Below are 20,887 nucleotides of genomic sequence, written 5' to 3'. Positions count from 1 at the left end.
TTCCATTCCTGTTAACACTTTATTTTTCTTTTTTGAATAACATTAACTGATAAATGGCCGAGAGGTATAATGCACAGTTTTCTACATCAAAGGCAAAACTGTAGAGTAGTGCAACTCATATTGTTATAATTCTTATTTTTGTCATCTATGAGACTATCTTGACACATGCTGTTCTTATGCTTTTTTTTTCCTTATTTGATTTATACAAATCAGGACTTTAGACAGTTATAATTATATGATTGCAAAAGGCAAGCATTTTTGCACCATTTTCATTGGGACAATAAATCTTACTTGAAGACTTCCTTTGTCAAAAGTCTCAAGTGTTTAGAGGTAACTTAGAATTTGGAGAGCAAAATTGTGTTGTCACCAAATATAATGTACTTGTATGTGAATTGAAAAAAATTAAAGGCAATACTGAAGATGCGCTGTTAGCAATATTTCTTTATTTTTAAAGAAAATTAGCACTTAAATACAACAAAGAGCCAGTAGTTTCCTAATTCAGTTTTTCTCTAAACTAGTCAATTCAAGACAAATTGCTATGTGATGACAATCTTATCTTCATCCGTTTTATACTCTGTATTTCTGAAAAGCATGGCAGTGTAGTGGTTAGTGCTACTGCTTCATGTGTCTAGCATCCTAGGTTTGAATTCTGTCCCCAGTTGTGTAGTGTGTGCATGATCTTCACATGTCATGTGGGACAGTTGGATTGCATTTTTGTAAACAGAATTTTTTAAAGAAAATGTAATGTTTCATTCTCACACATTTTTTTTCACTCTCCTCTTTAAGAGATCCGAGCCCAACTAGTGGAACAGCAAAAATGTATGGAGCAGCAGACAGAGATGAGAGTTCAGCTTCTGCAGGACCTGCAAGATTTCTTCCGTAAAAAGTCAGAAATTGAGATGGAATATTCTCGAAATCTGGAGAAGCTGGCTGAAAGGTTCATGGCCAAGACACGGAGCACTAAGGACCATCAGCAATATAAGTAAGTTTGAAAACTAATATTTTTTTTAGTTGTCATTTAAAATGTAATGGATGGAAAACATAAACATTCTAAAATAAAAACAATGGTGAACTGTACTATCTGCTATGAGTTCCATGCAGTTCAAAAATGATTTTATTTCAGATTCATTTTTTGTCTGAAATTATTTATTCTAATTGCAGCAGTTAGTAGGGGTGGGAGTTGCTAGTGTCTGCACAATACAATATGATCAGAATTGTTGGTGTCACAATAAAATTTTATATGCAGTATTTTGATTACATTTTTCAATATGTTGCAAATCATTATTTCCATTTTTATTTAACTAAATTTAAATTTCAAATCCTTTCTCTGTGGGCAAGAATGTGAATCTTTGATAATAAAAGTATTGACTTAATCCATTCCCAGTTAATTTGTGAAACTAATTGTGAAATCGCAACAGTGTTTTTGGGCATGGTCAGTTATAGTATATAACACTTTGGTACGCTTATAAAACTGTATTTTTGTTGAGTTCTTTTGAGATAAGCACTTTGTTTGTATTATTAGCTCTGCAAACACCAAACAAGATTGTTTCATATTTAAATTATATCATTAATGTTTATAGTATATACCGAAAATGTACATTGTATGTATGTTGATATTAACATTATTATGTTTTCATACATGAACAAAGCTTGATGGGCACTAATAAAAGTTTTCATGTTAATTAACCATGGGGCAGAATCATCCTGTGACTTTCAGTATCCTCTTTTTTTAATTTTTTGAAGACATTACATTTTTTTTTTACTTTTGCTCATTGAGTTTTATTGTAGCTCAGGTAATGTTCAAACATCACAGAGATTCACTTTGGCTAATCAGGATGAGACAAACAAAGCATTTTCAGGGTCTATGTGCACACTTTAGAGTGTAATGAGGGATTTCTGGTGAGGTTTCTTCTGTGACAGTGCTAAGGTTACTAGTTTGTCATCTATGGGAATGAAGAAGCAGTGTACATATGCTGTAAGTATCAATAAAATACTTTTCATTCATTGTATCTGTATTTCCATAGATAATGCAAACCCCAACCCCTAAAATACTTGCCTTCAGTATATTGATGACATATAGTGATAAAATATAGTGTAATAGTATACTATATAAATATTTTTCAATTTCCCCAACTCTACCACGTAGTCAGAGTCATTTTAGTATCCCTGGTCTCCAGTATGACTATTTACTTTTTTATAATTTTAGAAAGAAGTATTTTTATTGGGGATGTTCTAGAAGTGCTGCCTAATTTTGCTTTGAAGTGGTTTTATTTATTTGTATTTGTTTTATTGTTTTTCCTTCCTGATCTTAAAGGAAAAATCAAATGTTTGGTGGGATTTTAAGGAAGAAAGGGAAGTTGAGGTCAAGGGAAGAAAGATGTTAAAAATTCTTTGCATTCTGAATTTGTTGCAAAGGTGCAAAAAAAAAAAGACAGCAACTGTGACACAGAATGTCAAGAAAGTATGTGAGTACCTTTAAATGTGTGATGCTTGTATTGCCTATGTGAGAAATGGATGGATCAAAGCACCACAAAGAGATCCGTATATCAGCATTTAGGTTTGATGATTTGCTTGACCGTATCAAACCATTCACCAAACATCAAAGTACACAGATTGATCCTGTTGGAGCTGCATGCCTGCCATCACATGTTGATAGTAAACTACGATGTTGATGTCACGTACCAAAACTTGAACATACACGCCACCTATATTTTTGCTGGTACTGCAACTCACATGTGTTGTGTTAGCTTCTGACGAAGTGGTCAGAGGACATGTCAAAAGAACGCAGGGAATGTGTGGCAGCCATGATGCATGCATGTAAGCGTTCTGAACATGAAGAATAAACAGGCCCTAAATCTCCTTTTGCTTAAATGGAAGAGGCTCAACTCTAATCTTTACTCATAAGTTCCACACTGCAGTCCTGTAATCAGCCTAGTTGTTCTTTTCTGGACTTTTTCTAATGCTCTTTTTTGTAATCTTGAAACCAAAACTGCATGTAGTACAGTACTGAACTTTCAACTTCAGACCTCCCATTGTGTATTCAAATCTCACATGTGTAATACTGTACCTCACATTTACTTACAATAAATTTCATCTGCCGCTAATCTTGTTCACATTACTGCAAAGAAGCACATTTTATTTATCGTTTAGTAGTTATGCCCTATATCTTTAAGTGCTCCTGCATTCTTTGTGTTCTTTGGGTAGATCCCTTAGATATGGGGCCAACTTCACACCAGTGCTGCTGAGATCTCCCTCTGCCTTTATATTGAGGTGAGAAAGAGAATCCTAGCAGTGGTTCATCAAGTTGGTTTAGCTTTTGAATTGAGACTATTGTCTTTTTTGATCTTTTGGTTTTGTGGGTTTGCACTTCTGAAATTGGGTTTATGAGTTTGAAATACGTGTGGGACTTGTTTGCTTTGAACTACTTTTTAGGCAGATCCTAAAGAGACTTTATTTGAGCTATCCCAACAAAACACTTTATAGTTACCCTCTCTATTTTCATATATTTGTATATTTCTGGGACATTTTTGATATTTTGAACTTTCAAAGCCAGCTGCACATTTTTGGCATTGTGTAGCTCAAAACCGGTGGGAGTTGAGGACTGGCTACCTGAAGTAAGGCCGTAAATGAGTATTTTCTCTATGTATCAATGCCTTGGTTATCTTCCAAGTGTTTTGTGGGTGGTGCCCCAGGAAGCGTGGCCACCTGCTGATCACCTCTAGGAACTGCCCTCCACCTTATTAATCCAGAGGGTCTCCGATAGGTCCTGGAAATTCATTGTGAATGCACTCTGGAATGGGTAGAAATTGTGTTTTGAATTACCTTGTGCCTTTTTGTGAATTTCTGGATTTTTGAACTTGCGCTTTGTTTTTGACTTGAATTGGGACTGTGTTTACCTTGGATTGTGTTGCATTTTCAGGCAATTCCTGTTTGTGCTCCTCAGAGCTTCTTGTGCTAACTGAGCACTTTGTTAAAAAATAAATCTTTTATTTTTATAAAGTTCTTGCTTTATAAAGTTCTTGTTATCTAGCCCGGGTTTGGCAATATTCTGTAGAGGGAATTTTTGAAGATGCTTTCTGTAACTGTTTGGGAATTGCATGCCTTGAGACCCCTAGCTTATAACACCTTACACCATTTTTGCCATGTTTCCGTCTCCCTATCGCAACAATCCTCCAGGAGAAAAGTGACAAGGCTTTACATTACAGCAGGTAATGACTATAAACCAGAGAATACAGTAGGTTCTTCTGCAGAACTATTTGTGCGGAACAGATACAGCCCCTGGACCAATTATTTCCGTCTATTCATACATTTTCAGAAGCAGCTTAATTTACTGTTTGATTATCCAAGCTGCAGTAATAAGGCATAATCCAACACTGGATGGAGTGCTAGTCCGTCATGGAACACACTCAAACTTATGCTCCCACGTTCTTGCTTACAGACAGACAACTTATGTCTCGCACTACCTGACTTTTTCTATACTGTAATTTTTAGTTGTAGACTTCATTTGCATAATCTTAAAAAATCACAATAAATTGCAATGCATGCTCATTACCACTTGTCTGCTACAAGTAAACAGTGTTTTAGACTGTGGTCATGAATGAGAGACTCATTGAACATTTACATTCTGTTTATTTTCATGCAGAGCTTCACTGCTTATTCTGGTGTGGTCCACGTTCATTGTTCATCAAAATGTAACTTTATTGTGCTTTTGTGCTACCATAGTAAATTTAGAATCATGACGAAAAGCTGTCAAGATAATTCCTTCTCCCCAATCCTTCTCATATAATTTGGCACCTTTTGAAGTATTCACATTTATGCATAACATTCACGAATATTTTCTAACCTGTGTGTCTTTCCTATGATTTCCCATGTGTGTCTTTAATGAAGTAAAACCAGGGTGTAACACAGGAAGAGCATGCATCCTCTTCACAGACAGTGACTGGAACAAAATACCGAAATCAGGAGCAGTGAGACACCAACATTAAGTATGACGCTTAAGATAAGCCAGTATTTTTTCATATGTGCATTGAGGTACTGACTACCTGCAGAGATAATTCCTGTTAAATGGTTGTCAATACACAATGGAGTAGTTTCTTTGAGAATAATGTGGCCATTGCACAGTGATAGTGACATTGATTTAAAAGGTGAATTCACTTTAATGAGGCAAGTGCTGGAGGAAGCAGGGAGATGTTGCGGCAATGAAAGGTCACAAAACAGATTTCCAGTTTGGTACTTTATAATGTAGACATGAGAGGGATCATCTTCATGAAAATAAATATACTTAACTCTTGACTTTCCTTACATCTTTTAAGTCTCTCACTTCAAAATCTCAAGATAACAATAACTCATGGATTAGTACAATTCCATTTAAAACAAAATTACAATATTCAGACCAAATAGTAAAGAAAAATGAAGCCAGCAGAGGAAGCTCTGCATAGTTTGTACAGCCTATAAGTTTGGTAGTATTCATTTAAAATTATTTCTGTGTCTGTTTTCTTTATTTATTCCAAACTGTATATCTCTCTGGTAATGAACAGTCTGTCAGTCATGCTCTAATTCACTTAGACCTGACCAGGGTTGCGGGAGTCTGCTAGAGCCTATCCCAGCTAGCATACGGCACAAGGAATGGAACAAACCTGCCAGTCCATCACTGGGCAAACATACACACACAAAGCACGCACTAGGGCCAGTTTAGAATCACCAATTCACTAACCTGCATGTCTTTGGACATTGGGAGGAAACTTGATTAAGCCGACAGAAATTATTGCAAAAACCTCTAACTTCCGTCAGCCTTAGGAATTAAGATGATGGGGCTGTTCTCTGTCACTCCTAGCACTTAATTTCAAATTTCACTTCTGCCCTCTTTGCCTCTGGGAGTCTATATGGGCGTTCTCGACAACTATTCCATGTTCGGTAATAATGTCATGCTGTACCATAAAGGTCCATCTGGGTTTCTCTCTCACCACATACGCGACAGACAGAATGACTGATTCTAGCTCCCATCGCTGTTTGGGATATTTTTCTGAGCGAAGAGTGAAGGGGGCTGTCCAGTACTTGATAAATCCGTTTGCTCAGATGACAATTGGGTTTTTTTACCATGTAGTAGACGAGTCCCTTCCTCTCCTTAACTTTGTATGGGTCTTGCCAATGTGTCAATAATTTTGAATTTGAGGTGTGTACAAGGACCATAACAGAATCTCCCAGGTGGAATTCCCAAAGAGCTGTGCCATGGTCATAATAATGGGCCTGTGCTCCTTGTGCCTTGTTCATATGTTCCTTTAGGGTAGGCAGAGTTTTAATGAATCTATCTCGTAATTGTGTGATATACTCCAGTATATTGCTAGAAGGGAGTTCTTCCTCCCAACCTTCCTTTAAAATATCCAGTATGCCCCAGGGTTGTCGCCCATATAGTAATTCAAACAGGGAGAAGCCCATGGAGGCTTGGGAAACTTCCCGGTAGGCAAATAACATGAGTGGAAGTAACTGGTCCCAGTTTCTTCCATTCTCGCTGACCACTTTAGTAGCATCTGCTTGAGGGTCTGATTAAACCTCTCCAGTAAACCATTGGTTTAAGGGTGACATACTGAAGTCTTCAAGTGGTTTATTTTGACTAACGTGGTCACTTCCTTGAACATCTCTCAGGTAAAGTGCGTCCCCTGGTCCCTGAAGACTTCTTTGGGAATGCCGGGTCGTGCAAATACCCCTACCAGTTCCCATGCGATGCTATTTGTATTGTCTGGACTCTGTACACAAAGGGACAGCCTAGGGATATCGGGTAGCATAATCGACAAGGACTAAGATGTACTTAAGTCCTGTAGCCAAGAGATCGAGGGGTCCTATGAAGTCAAACCCGATATGTTCAAAAGGTATATCAATAAGGGAAATGGGAACTAGAGGAGTATGGTCCCTCCTAGGAATCTGTCACTGTTGACACTCTGATAGGAGATGCAAAAGCGATAGACCACCTTGTTAATTCCTGGCCAATAAATGCGGGGCTTGATATGCTCTAGAATTTTTTTTATTTCCTAACTGGGAGCTCAGGAGGTTAATGTGAGCTAGTTCATACACCTGCCACCGGAACGTCTGTGAAACTAACAGCAGTGACAGGACCTCCCCAGCTGCTTGATAAAGAAGGTCATTATTTAGAACAAAGTCAGACTGGTCTTTCCTTTAAGACATTGTCGTGGTAAAACAAAACAGTGAGCAACAATTGAAATGTTGCTACCAGAATCAATTAATGCTGTAACTCTGACCATTTGTAAGCACCACTTCTGTACTTGGAAGAGACAGAGGATTAGCGAGCGCACAGTGCCTCAGCTCATTCAGTAAATGGCAGGTGGGAATGGTGTGCCCTACCTCCCCTCAGTTGTAACAGCGTGGGGGGGTGGGGCGGGTCATGTGCTTCTCCTACGGCCTTGCCACTGGATCAGTGAGGGCAGGCTCCTGGTGGGCGACAAGTCCCTTTTGGGTTTGATGAGCAGACCATTCTGCTCTCAGGGATTGCTACACTGCTCTATGGTACCCAATTGTGTCAATTAGCGCCTCCATATTTATGTATGATTGTCTCTGAACCAGGTGGGTGAGATAGTCGGGGAAGGCATTAACAAGAATATCACAGGTGACTTATTCAACTACCTTCCTCACATCATTTACATCTGGGCATAGCTAGCACCCTGTTTTCACCCAAGTATCAAAAACCTGTGCTCAGGACGGTCGCTTAGGGTCGAACCTCCATTATAGCAGTTTTATAGTGGATTGACAGGAAGGGGTGTGTTTAAGGGCTGGGAGCGGAAGTGAGGTCAGAGCTGGGAGCAGAAGTGAGGTCAGGGCTGGGACCGGAAGTGGGGTCTGGTAGGATTTCTTTCTGAGGGTCTGCAGAGGAGAAAAGAGAGAATGTGTTAGTGTGCATCACCACAGTAAGAATGCTAGAGGGCGCTGTTGCCCTTGACGTAGACATGGTAAAAGCAATAAGAAGATCTTTTTAATTGTTTTTCTTTCTTCTTCAAAGTGCCTTTTAAGCACCACAGCCACCATACACAAATAAAACAATAACAAATTATACAATTTTCTCCACCACACCTCCCAGCAATCTCTGTCAACTACCTCCCAACTCCGGCTCACTTGCTGGGTCTCCACCAGTCCTTTATATAGTTCTTGACCCGGAAGTGCTCCTACTGTTCCTCCCACGTGACTTGCCAGAACTTCCGGGTCAGATGGAGAATCCCAAGTCTTTATTCAGCCCGGTAGTACTGTGTGGCTTCCGTCCTCATGACTTCCAAGCATTTTCGGGCTGTAAGGGAAGCATGACTGCCCAGGTCCTTTAATAGCTCCCCCTGGCGGCACCCAAGGCACCCAACAGGGCTGAGAAACTGGACTCCAAGTTCCAGGATGCCCTTGGGGAATCCGGGGCACTGCTACACTCCAGGAGAGCTGCAGTCTAGCATTTTGGGCGAGGCAGTGTCCTGAAAAAGCTGCCTACCCCCATCCTTCCACTTCAGGGGCATCCCGGCCGGGTTCAGCTGCCGGCTGTCCATCACACCACCCACTGGTCTGGTGCACTTATAAGTGTACACTTATTTAAGCTCATTAACTGCTTCCCATGCGCATGTGTGTGACAATTGCCAGTTCAAAAGCTTTTTCATCATAACTCGCACATTGATCACTTCCTTATCTAATACAAAGTAGCAATGTCACACTTAACTCAATCCCTGGAACACATGTAGTCATCATTGTCATCTGTCTACACAGTAATTATTTTTGAAAACAAATTATAGATAGTCTACTCCTTAAAGGAGCTGCAAAGGCAGTTTCTGCAGCAGAACAAGATGCAAATTGAAGAAATTTGTTCTGGAATATAAGTATAGTAGATCATAACATTATATTGTACATTGAGTTTCTTTGTACATAAACAGCACATTAAAATTCAACTGTAGTGATTTTTTTTAAAATGTAATTTTTGGAACATATAAGAAATCCAGCCACCAACAAAAGTTATGTTTTACTCCTAAATTAAAAAGCAAATTGGTCTTTAGTCAGTTTCTCTTTTTAAACAAATAATACAGTATTTAAGAATTAACATGCAATTTTGTATTAATCTGTATCCAGTAATGTTTTAGCTCAAATAAGAAGCTTCCTTTAAGGTTGCATGAAATTGACTGAGAAATTAGTCCTCATGGAAAACATTGAATGATGCTGCATTCTTTCATTCTTGAAAATTAATTCATACTATCTTAAATTATTAATACTCCAGATCCCTCTCTCTTTAACAAAACCACACTCAAACCGAATTAAAAATATTTTGCTGCCTTTTGTTTCACAGAATCAAACACTCATTGTTTGAACTCCATTGCCGGGTCTATTTAGTAAACTTAATATCTCACTACTTTTGTTGGAGCATCTAGAAGAGGTTTTTATCAATGGATGCCAGCAAAGGATTTTGGTAAAGTTGAATGAGACTACTTATCTGCCACATTATGTAGGCTTGGGTTTGAGTTAAAGTAACTTCAGGTTTAACATTACTGTACAGAAGTCCAATAAGATGAACATTATAAATAATACAAACTTGAAACATTTTTCGTTTGTAGATCATGGTGTGAAGATACCATACTAAACCACCCTTTTTTAGAATTCCCATTGACTCATAGTTAGGTTGTCTGCTTAAAAGTTTGGGGGATCAGTGAAATTAAGAAGGGAAGCTCAGAACAATAAGGTCTCTTGTACATTGAACAATGCTGCTCTATATTTTTGACCCAGACTCTTCACTTTTAACATATGTTACAGATTATGGATAATTTCCAAAAGAGTTCTGGGTTCAATGTAAACATATGTAAAAGTATATTATTCCCTGTTTTGTCATTCCACATTTGATCAGTATTTTAATTGTGTCACATAAGTGTGTATATTTAGACATTGCTAGTATGCAAAATTTCAAAACACAACTTTTCCATTGGTCCAGTGTGCCTGTTATAGGTAGTAAAAATCTGTGAAATGAAAAAAATGTACTTTTCAAATTTTCTCTAGCAAATCCTTCTTTTATGACGTTAGTTGCAACCATCATCTTGATTAATTTAAAATAAGGAAAAGCTCAGCTCCAAAAGTTTGCTCTACCTAGATTATGAATGTTCGATTTCTGAAAAGTTTCTGTAGCATATCATAGATTTCCAAAATCTATATTAGTAGAGTTTATTGTGAAATATGACACTGGTATCTCTCCCTCTCTTGTTCCCTAACCAGAGTTGGGAATTGTTTTGAAATTTCTGTGGCCTCATTACAAATATGCTACTGACTAACTAACTAATACAGTGGAACCTCGAGATACGATCACCTCTGTACACGAGAAATTCAAAATACGAGGAAAGTATGAGCAAAAAAGTCAGATCTAAATACGAGCATTGGCTCACGTAACGAGCCACGTGCCAGGCTGTGGGTATAGCTCGCGGCTTAGCGAGGGGGCGTGGTAGCTGTAGCGAGCCGCAGGGCGATCTGCGGTGTCTGCGTTTCTCACCTAAGTGCACAGGTGGGAAACTGCCCACATCCATGATTTGTCCTGTGGCTGATGGGCTGGGCAGGGTTGCCACCCGTCCTTTAAAATACGGAATCGTCCAGTATTTGAGAATGAAATTGCGCGTCCCGTTTTGAATCAATACGTATGCATCCCTTATTTTTTTGTATTAAAAGTGGTAACCCTAGCAGCTGCCATGTCTTCCCCGCATATATAGAGAAGCGCGAGCCGGTTAAGGGGGAGAAGAAGTAAAAGAAAAGAGAGGAGAGGAGAGAGAACGGAGGTTGCAGGAGGAGGCAGAAATCCGCAGCAGTAGGAAGTCGGTGCGAGAGAGCGAGCGAGTACAGGCTCGCGTGTAGCTGAACAGGCGAGCCAAACAGCTGAAGCAGGACGGTGTAGAGAAGGTCAGCTGCATTAAGTGTCTCGCCTATTGCAGAGCCCGCATGGGAGAAGCAGGTGAGATGCTAACAGAGAAGAAGCACCGGGGATTGTCATCTGTTTTTTGAAGACTGCTTCCTGTTGACGTTTTAACCTCGTGTTAAAGGATTGTTATTCTTATGTACTTTAAACCTCCACTTCACAACTGTTTTAAGGATTATTTATTTAAAGATTTATTGAATGCTCTACTGCACTTTGGACACCTGTTTTGATTCTTTTAATAATCAGTTATATTATTTACCAGTGTTATTTATTAAAGGTAGACTACAGTATATATAATTTATCAGTGTTATTTGTTAGGAAAAATTATTTTTATGTTAATATATTTGGGATGCGGAACGGATTAACTGGATTTCCATTATTTTCAATGGGGACGTTTGTTCTAGATACGAGAAATTCGCTATACAAGCTCAGTGCTGGAACAAATTAAACTCGTATCTAGAGGTTCCACTGTAGTAGTCTTCAGCCTGATTAGGCACAGAAATTAAAAATAAGATTAAATATTCCAAAATGCATCACAAAGGGATAAGCTCTGGCTTGTAACCAAAAGACAAAGAGGATTATTTGTAATTGAAAAGTATTAATTTATAAACAAAAAGGAGATGAAAAGGCAATCCTAAAGTGAACAAGTTCCAGTGCACTAATCTATAATCAGAATCCAGAGATATTAGAAAAAATGATAGCAAACCAATTAAAAGCAAATGAATACTGTACTTGCAAATTCTACTACATCTACTCTCTATATATAAAATCCTAAGCCTAAAAGTGCAACGGTGACGTTTTTGTCACGTTTTTTGTCATGCTTTAAATCAGGCTTATTTTAAAACCTACATATATATATTTGGTATGATTCTTTTCAGAATTTATTGAACTTTAATGTGATGCTGTTAGATTTTCAGATTATCATTCTGTTTTTAAATTAAAAACTAAAAAATATCAAGAACTCACTGTGGTATAGTAGGTCTGCGGCTTCAAAAAAAATATGTACAGTTTTTTAAATCCAGTTAGCTGTGTCTGTCTCCGTGGGCACGATTGCACGATCACAGGGAGTTGATGAGGTAATTGGGGCGAGTTGCACCTGCACATGTGGGTGCGATGATTCTCAGTTTCTTCATCGGCTTCCTGTAGCATGTGATTAAGGCGCTGCGCCCACTGAGACGTATATGGCCAGCACAAGGGGAGAGGAGGGAAAAAGAGACATGATAGAACGGGAGAGAAGACAGAGGTAAAAAAAAACGTGAAAGGCAGTGAAGGGCAGATGATCCAAACATCTGGATGGAGAAGGCAGCACAAGCTGGGGCTCCGTGAGGGAGCGCAGGCTATGGCGCTCTAGGTGCTGGTTCGCCCCACTGAATAATTGAGTAGAATGGGGCGAGCAGGACTAAAGATCACCCAATGGATCTGAGGGACGACCGAGTGAGCACGAAGGAAGACGGGAGGTGAACCGACCTTGGACGGTCTGGCTGCGCAATATGAAGGCAGCCAAGACAGGTGTCAGCTGAAAAGAGTTTGTTGCTGCTGAGTCTCCACCGGCTCCTCAAGGGATGGGTGAGCCGGGGAGACAGAAGGAAGTGGGCTGAGATTGTGTGAAGAGAGAGACTGCATTTTAACCTCTATTTTAGCTGATTTATTTATTATGGATTTTATCCCCACTTTTCACTGGTTTTATGGATTTATTTGTATACTGTTTTTTTTGTTGAGAACACTTTTGGTTTTACTTTTGACTGTTTTTAATAAAAGCACTTGAGCACTTTCCACCATCCTCTGGCTTCAATGAGATTTGTCCTCATTTGTCAGCTCATCTTGGTCATAATTATCGAACTGGGAGTCTGGAGTGGACCGGGATCGTCATACTCACGTCATATAAGACAAGAATTTGTGCCAAGAGATTTAACCACACCAGAAATAAAAGACAAAGAGCAGAACAGCTACTGTACTGGCTTTTAAATGTTCGAAGCACCATGCATGATGCAGATCATGTGGCACTGCAGCAACAGCAAGCCAGCAGCTGATCTAGCAAAGAGGAGGTTAAGAAAAAAACTACAGTAATCCCTCCTCCATCACGGGGGTTGCGTTCCAGAGCCACCCGCGAAATAAGAAAATCCGCGAAGTAGAAACCATATGTTTATATGGTTATTTTTATATTGTCATGCTTGGGTCACAGATTTGCGCAGAAACACAGGAGGTTGTAGAGAGACAGGAACGTTATTCAAACACTGCAAACAAACATTTGTCTCTTTTTCAAAAGTTTAAACTGTGTTCCATGACAAGACAGAGATGACAGTTCTGTCTCACAATTAAAAGAATGCAAACATATCTTCCTCTTCAAAGGAGTGCTTGTCAGGAGCACAGAATGTCACATAGATAGAGAAAACAATCTCTAGCAAACAAATCAATAGGGCTGTTTGGCTTTTAAGTATGCGAAGCACCACGGCACAAAGCTGTTGAAGGCGGCAGCTCACACCCCCTCCGTCAGGAGCAGGGAGAGAGAGAGAGAGACAGAGTTTGTTTTTCAGTCAAAAATCAATACGTGCCCTTCGAGCTATTAAGTATGCGAAGCACCATGCAGCATGTCGTTTCAGGAAGCAGCTGCACAAAAGATAGCAACGTGAAGATAATCTTTCAGCATTTTTAGACGAGCATCCGTATCGTCTAGGTGTGCGAACAGCCCCCTGCTCAATCCCCATACGTCAGGATCAGAGAAAGTCAGCGCAAGAAAGAGAGAAGAGTAAGCAATCTAGCTTCTCAGCCATCTGCCAATAGCGTCCCTTGTGTGAAATCAACTGGGCAAACCAACTGAGGAAGCATGTACCAGAAATTAAAAGACCCATTGTCCGCAGAAATCCGCAAACCAGCAAAAAATCCGCGATATATATTTAAATATGCTTACATATAAAATCCGCGATGGAGTGAAGCCGCGAAAGGCGAAGCGCGATATAGCGAGGGATCACTGTATTTGTTTCCCATTGTATCACCATTTAAGATTGGGTTTCAGAGGAGTGACTGCATCTCCTTGGGGTGCATTCAGCCCCCCTCTTCACAACGCGAGTGGCAGAGACGCGAAGTGGCTGGCGAGCAAAGCGAGCAGGGGGGAACCCCCTAGTAATTTCAATAAAATTATGCTAAGGCCTCATCCCAGGCTGAATATACAACCAGGAAAGAGGCGTCAGCAGCAGTGATTTCAAGGTGGCCTTCCTTGTGAGGAACCACCCACATAACACATGGAATGGAGGCAAATTTAAAAACACAATAATAATTACCAATATAACAAAAAATACATAATAGTAATATGAAAAATAATGATTAATATTATATATAATAATAAATAACAAAACAACATTAAAATATATACATTCTGTCTATAATATAACAGAATGACAAATTTTGGTTATTTTCAAGGTTGAATAAATTGTTATTATTACTTATGTATTTTCATGCCACCATTTTGTTTTTTACTGTTTTGGTTATTTTTGCTTGGGGTGGGGGTCAGAAACCATGTTGCTATTAGCAACATTACCCCATTGCTGTCGTCGGATGCTCAGAAATAGTCTGCCAATCCAGGATTGCAAATTCTTCTTAATGACCCTGTACTGTGTGTGTTTCTTTGACAATAAGTTTGCTTTACATTCTGGTTTTGTTCATTTGCTTCCTTTTGGGTTTTTTGGCTCTTGACACCTTCCATGAGTTTCCTAATGTCTACTGATTTTCTTCATATTACTTTTTTCAAAATTTACTCTGATGTGACATTTTTGTTGTTAATCTTTGTTTTGTGATGCTTTCTACTTCTCCATTTTGTTTAAATGGTGCTGATATTTTGTGTATTGTTTTCCATGGGTGCCGCTGTATGGTTTAAAACTAAATGTACTTAATGGGGATTGAAGTTTGCTATTCTGTAGAATTTGGGAAGATCTTATTGGATACAACTTTTCATTTTAATTCCCAGAGTCAACTTAGGCCCTTCTCTTTTGATACATGCTTCTTGTCACTATATATTTTAGGGAATAATTGCTAGACAACAAGACTTACTGTTGTGCCCCATACACCAATGGCCAAAGGGTGGTGTGATGACTCCAAAATGGTCAGGAAAGCAGGACAGAATCTCCTCTGGTCCGGCCAGAGGAGGAGCACACAAAGTCAGTCTGAGACCATCCAATACTATCTGGCTTTGGAATACACTGTGAAAAAATGTGTTTACAAAACAAAGTTAAAAAAAATGTATTCTTGAATGTCCCAGTATATCAAACATGACTAGAGTGATGACTGCAAACCCTTGCCCAGGAGACAAAAAAGGGCAAAGAATTTATAAATAAAAGATTTATTTTACAGAATTGTTCTGCAATAAAAAAAGCTCCATGGACCACAAGAGGCAAAAGGAGTTGCCTGAAAAGGCAAAAGGGAATCCAAGTCAAACACATTCCCAATACGAGATCGAGAAATCATAAACAAAATACAGAACGGTATTATATCAAAAAGCCAGTAAGTCAGAAGAATAAGCAGTAACAAAAAGGAGACACTGACTAACCACATAGCACTTAGATATGTACTGCAGAGGAACTGCAATTCCCATGATCCTTAATAGGGCTGGGAATAGTCCATCAATGGAGACTGGGGACCCACCCACAAAACACAAGGGACATGGCAGAAAATTGATCCACACAGACAAACCAAGCAACAAAAATGACTTAATTATATAAATAATAAACAAAACAACAATAATAACATAGACAATAATAATTAAATAATTAAAAATGAATGAAAAACACATAATGAATTTAAACCTAAGCCAGGAGAGGAACCCTGGCTTACACATAACAATTATCTGTGATAAAAATGGTGAAATAAATGTATGTTGGTGCTATAATTGTAATATACTTTCAGTTTTCTGTTCTTCATTAAATTATAATAAAAAAATAAGAAGAAACCAAATCAATATAGCAACATTAAGACAGAAATGAGATACCATATATCATGAATTTCAGTTAAAATATTGCGTCCAGTTCTAACATCTGGGAAGATGAAGCACTTTGCACCCAAGGCTTAAATATCTAATTGCAGCAGCTGATGAGTGACTCCAGGACAGATCACAGGAATTGAAAGGATGCAGTGTTCAAGAAAAAAAAGTAATGCTTTTGAAGTTGTGCTGGAGAAATTGGAGTTGTGTTGGTGTTAAATAAGGTGGTTCTATTTTGCAAGTATGCATTTGTGAAAGGTTTGAAGGAACTGATGAGGAATAAATTAATTCAGACTGTGAGCTTTCCCATGGCTGAGTCTCCTGTAATGTGGATGTTATAAGCGTTCAGTATGTGATATATAAGTTGGAATGTACAGAAATGAACCAAACAATTTACATTGACAGATAAAATGTGTACTGTTTAATAAAGTAGTATTTAATTGTTTTACTCAATAAAGATGTTAATTCACTAAAGAAATATGGGTTTGGTATCAAATGTCTTTGTTTAAGTGTTTATTTTATATTTTGTTTCTAGTTTTCAGTGTATTTTTGTTGTAATACTTGTATCTCTCCATATTATAAAAGAGAAATGTTAAATGTTTAATGCTTTGTTTATATGCGCCTCACCAAATCAAATTCCATGTAATAGTTGTTGTTATTGGCTGTATAATTATATTTTGAATATTTCTTTAAAAGTATGCTCTGCTTTCTATTTAATTTTTCATGTTAAACTCTCACTACCAGTAATCTCAGGAAATGAATCCTGTGACAATTTGCTGCACCATGCTTTCATTATGTTTTACCATGCTTGTTTAAATGAAATAGAGTAGTTCCATAATTATAAAATACATGGGAAAATGTGGCATGTCCTTTTGATGTCATATTATGTTTTCATGGGAAAGACGCTATATAAATAAAATGAATTATTATTGTAATTATTAGCATTATTGTTATTATTTGTAACCAAGAGTGTGTGGCAGGTATAGCATCAGTGTTAGAATTAAAATGTTGACAGGACTTGCGAATGGGGAAAGAAAAACATAAGAGTTATGTATAATGATCTTCATATGCACATTGTATTAATACTTAACCCTATACTGGATGAAGCTAAAAAGGAAAGTGGATTTTTGTTTAATTTCTAATTAATTTTAATGTAGCATTTTTTAGCATATTCTTACTAAATCAGAATTTGCTAACGTTACATTTTGTGTATGCCATATACAGTACAGTGTTTTAACACTAATTAATAACTATTGGCTTTGATGCTGTTAATTTTGAAGAATGTTGACATGTTCTTGTAATTTGACAGTACCACTCATATTTGAAGATGGGAGATAAGCCTATCTGACCCAGACCCCACCAATGAGCCCACCTCTTAATGAAGCAGTTTCAGAGATGATGCTCTAGTTGAAAACCACATGCAAGAAATAAAAATAAGTAGGGAAGCTTCTGTCTAGGAGAGGGGAGTTTTGTCAGTCATTTTGATGCATTTTTTCTTACAGGGATGCATGTGTTTAATGATAAGTGTATGGCAGTGATTTGATATGTAGTTGCATTGTGATTATTGAAAACTTATGCTATTAAGTCATTTTTTTTAACTAAAATCTGTTTTTCAGAGTGACAGAGAGATGTTCTCTATTTAGAGTTAGACAGATTATTACTGTGTTCATACTGCACATAATAATTCTTTACATTTATATAGCGCTTTTCTCACTACTCAAAGCGCTCTCTACACAGGGAGGTAGTATAAGTAGTAATTATTTATCTGAGCTAGAGTAAGGATGTGAATAAAGTGAAAAGAATTTAACACTGGCACAAGGTTCATTCTGTAATACAGTACATATTACCACAGGCGGCAGTAAACCTTTCTAAATAACAAGATCCTGTTGATAGATATTGTAACAAATATTTTCTTTCATGAGTCTTTCAGAATTAAGGAAAGAATTTAAGATCAATTATTCACTTGGATAATAATTTATTAAGGCTTATCAACTTCTTTCTTAACAGAAAAGACCAAAATCTGTTGTCTCCTGTCAACTGTTGGTATTTACTACTGAATCAAGTGAGAAGAGAAAGCAAGGACCATGCTACACTTAGTGACATCTACTTAAACAATGTCATCATGCGCTTCATGCAGATCAGTGAAGATTCCACCAGGCTCTGTAAAAAGGTGAGCATGAGTTGAAAATAGAGTGATGCTTACTTTGATAATATATAGAAAATTGCAGCAAAAAAACAATTTTTTGGCTTGCTGTACATTGTGACTAAACCCTTGTGACTAGACTCTTTTTTAATCGGTCTGTGCTGATGTGCAACTGGTCTGCAAATTTGTAAGTGTGCATTGTTTTTTTCTTAATTAGACATTTGGTACTAAATATCTTTGGAAAAATAAATATTGTAACAATAAATTTCTCTGGGCAGCACGGTGGCGCAGTGGTAGCACTGCTGCCTTGCAGTTAGGAGACCCGGGTTCACTTCCCGGGTCCTCCCTGCATGGAGTTGCTTGTTCTCCCTGTGTCTGCGTGAGTTTCCTCCGGGTACTCCGGTTTCCTCCCACAGTCCAAAGACATGCAGGTTAGGTGGACTGGCTATTATAAATTGGCCCTAGTGTGTGTGTCCTGTGGTGGGTTGGCGACCTGCCCGTGATTGGTTCCTGCCTTGTGCCCTGTGTTGGCTGGGATTGGCTCCAGCAGACCACTGTGACTCTGTGTTCGGATTCAGCGGGTTGGAAAATGGCTGGATGGATGAGTTTCTCACTTATTGATGAAATTTTCATGTAAGGCAATATGAATGACATATTTCAAAGAAGGTGTCAAAGGAAAACATTACAAGCAATAGTGTGTCACGTTTTAATATTGTATTGCCAAAACAATGTACACTATATTGTATTCAGTAGTAATTTGTATTTAAGCAACCAAGAAAGCATTACCATAATACATAAATCTGTGATACAATTGAAGAGATTGTAAAGTACAATGTAGCACACAGCAGAACAATAATATATTTAATTGTGTTTTACATTTTATGGATTGGGCTAAGAAAAGAGTCCAGTGTGTCCAATTTTTAGCTGTAGTGTTGTGTTTATTGTAATTGGCTCTACATTTATTTATTAGTATGCTAAATATATACTGTATATATATATACAGTGGAACCTCTAGATACGAGTTTAATTCGTTCCAGCACTGAGCTTGTATAGCGAATTTCTCGTATCTAGAACAAACTTCCCCATTGAAAATAATGGAAATCCAGTTAATCCGTTCCGCACCCCAAATATATTAACATAAAAATCAATTTTCCTAACAAATAACACTGATAAATTATATATACTGTAGTCTACCTTTAATAAATAACACTGGTAAATAATATAACTGATTATTAAAAGAATCAAAACAGGTGTCCAAAGTGCAGTAGAGCATTCAATAAATCTTTAAATAAATAATCCTTAAAACAGTTGTGAAGTGGAGGTTTAAAATACACAAGAATAACAATCCTTTAACACAAGGTTAAAACGTCAAAAGGATGCAGTCTTTAAAAAACAGATGACAATCCCCGGTGCTTCTTCTCTGTTAGTGTCTCACCTGCGGGCTCTGCAACAGGCGAGACACTCTTAATGCAGCTGACCTTCTCTACACCGTCCTGCTTCAGCTGTTTGGCTCGCCTGTTCAGCTCACTGTTCAGCTACACGCGAGCCTGCACTCGCTCGCTCTCTCACACCGACTTCCTGCTGCTGGCTGGCTGGCTGCCTGCCTGCGTTCTCTCTCCTCTTTTACTTCTTCTCCCCCATAACCGGCTCACGCTTCTCTATATATGCGGGGAGGACATGGCAGCTGCAGCCCATCAGCCACAGGAACAATCATGGATGTGGGCAGTTTCCCACCTGTGCACTTAAGTGAGAAACGCAGACACCGCAGATTGCGGCTCGCAACTGCTACCACACCCCCTCGCTAAGCCGCGAGCTATACCCACAGCCTGGCTCGTGGCTCGTTACGCGAGCCAATGCTCGCATTTAGATCTGAATTTTTCGCGCATACTTTCCTCGTATTTTGAATTTCTCGTATACAGAGGTGATCGTATCTCGAGGTTCCACTGTATATCCATCCATCCATTTTCTAACCCGCTGAATCCGAACACAGGGTCACGGGGGTCTGCTGGAGCCAATCCCAGCCAACACAGGGCACAAGGCAGGAAACAATCCCGGGCAGGGTGCCAACCCACCGCAGGACACACACAGACACACCCACACCCACACACCAAGCACACACTAGGGCCAATTTAGAATCGCCAATCCACCTAACCTGCATGTCTTTGGACTGTGGGAGGAAACCGGAGCACCCGGAGGAAACCCACGCAGACACGGGGAGAACATGCAAACTCCATGCAGGGTGGACCCGGGAAGCGAACCCGGGTCTCCTAACTGCGAGGCAGCAGCGCTACCACTGCGCCACCGTGCCGCCCTATGTATATATATATACATTTACAACTTTGTAACCCAAGGTTTTCTGTTATGTTTTCTAGTTTACAAAGACTTTCTTGATTTTTTTCAAATTACTTGAAAGGATGGGTTATCTATATATATATATAAAATCCCTGTGTGCATCCAGGTGTCCGTGTGTGGGTGTCTTCTGATGAAGTGCGCATGCGCGGGGCACGGTGCGACGCGCAATATTACTGTCAGAGAAAGTTAGAGGCGTTTTATGGAAATACAAACAGTATTACTGCGAGAGGAAATTAAAGGTACACAATACAGTGACACATATTACAGCCACATACAAGCCAGTATTACTGTCAGAGGAGATTAAAGGCATATTACCGATGCGCACACCTGTATTACCGCCAGAGAAAATTAAAGGTATATTACGGACGTACAAGCCAGCGGACGTACAAGACAGTATCCTTCAATAAGGGCGCGCACAGGCATCCTTCAATAAGAGTGCGCACAAAAAGGCGAGCCTCAAAAGGGCGACCTCAATTGGGCGCAGCGAATAAAGATCTGCACC

The 20,887-nt window shown here is 38.9% G+C and overlaps 1 protein-coding gene across 2 annotated transcripts in view; it reads left to right on the top strand.

Moving 5' to 3' along the window:
• srgap1a (SLIT-ROBO Rho GTPase activating protein 1a) overlaps positions 1–20,887 on the top strand; it is a 247,898-nt gene that overhangs the window by 107,902 nt on the left and 119,109 nt on the right. The window contains exons 2-3 of one of the 2 annotated variants that reach the window (XM_028810489.2): positions 787–982; positions 17,898–18,060. In XM_028810489.2, the coding sequence (XP_028666322.1) occupies positions 787–982; positions 17,898–18,060 (359 nt within the window). The remainder of the gene's footprint in view (positions 1–786; positions 983–17,897; positions 18,061–20,887) is intronic. The other variant, XM_051920184.1, reaches the window with a different exon arrangement.

The sequence above is a fragment of the Erpetoichthys calabaricus genome, chromosome 1 (assembly GCF_900747795.2).
Source record: "Erpetoichthys calabaricus chromosome 1, fErpCal1.3, whole genome shotgun sequence".
NCBI classification, from domain to species: domain Eukaryota; kingdom Metazoa; phylum Chordata; class Cladistia; order Polypteriformes; family Polypteridae; genus Erpetoichthys; species Erpetoichthys calabaricus.
The sequence above is the reverse complement of the archived record's forward strand: the minus strand, read 5'-3'. Positions and strand labels throughout refer to the sequence as shown.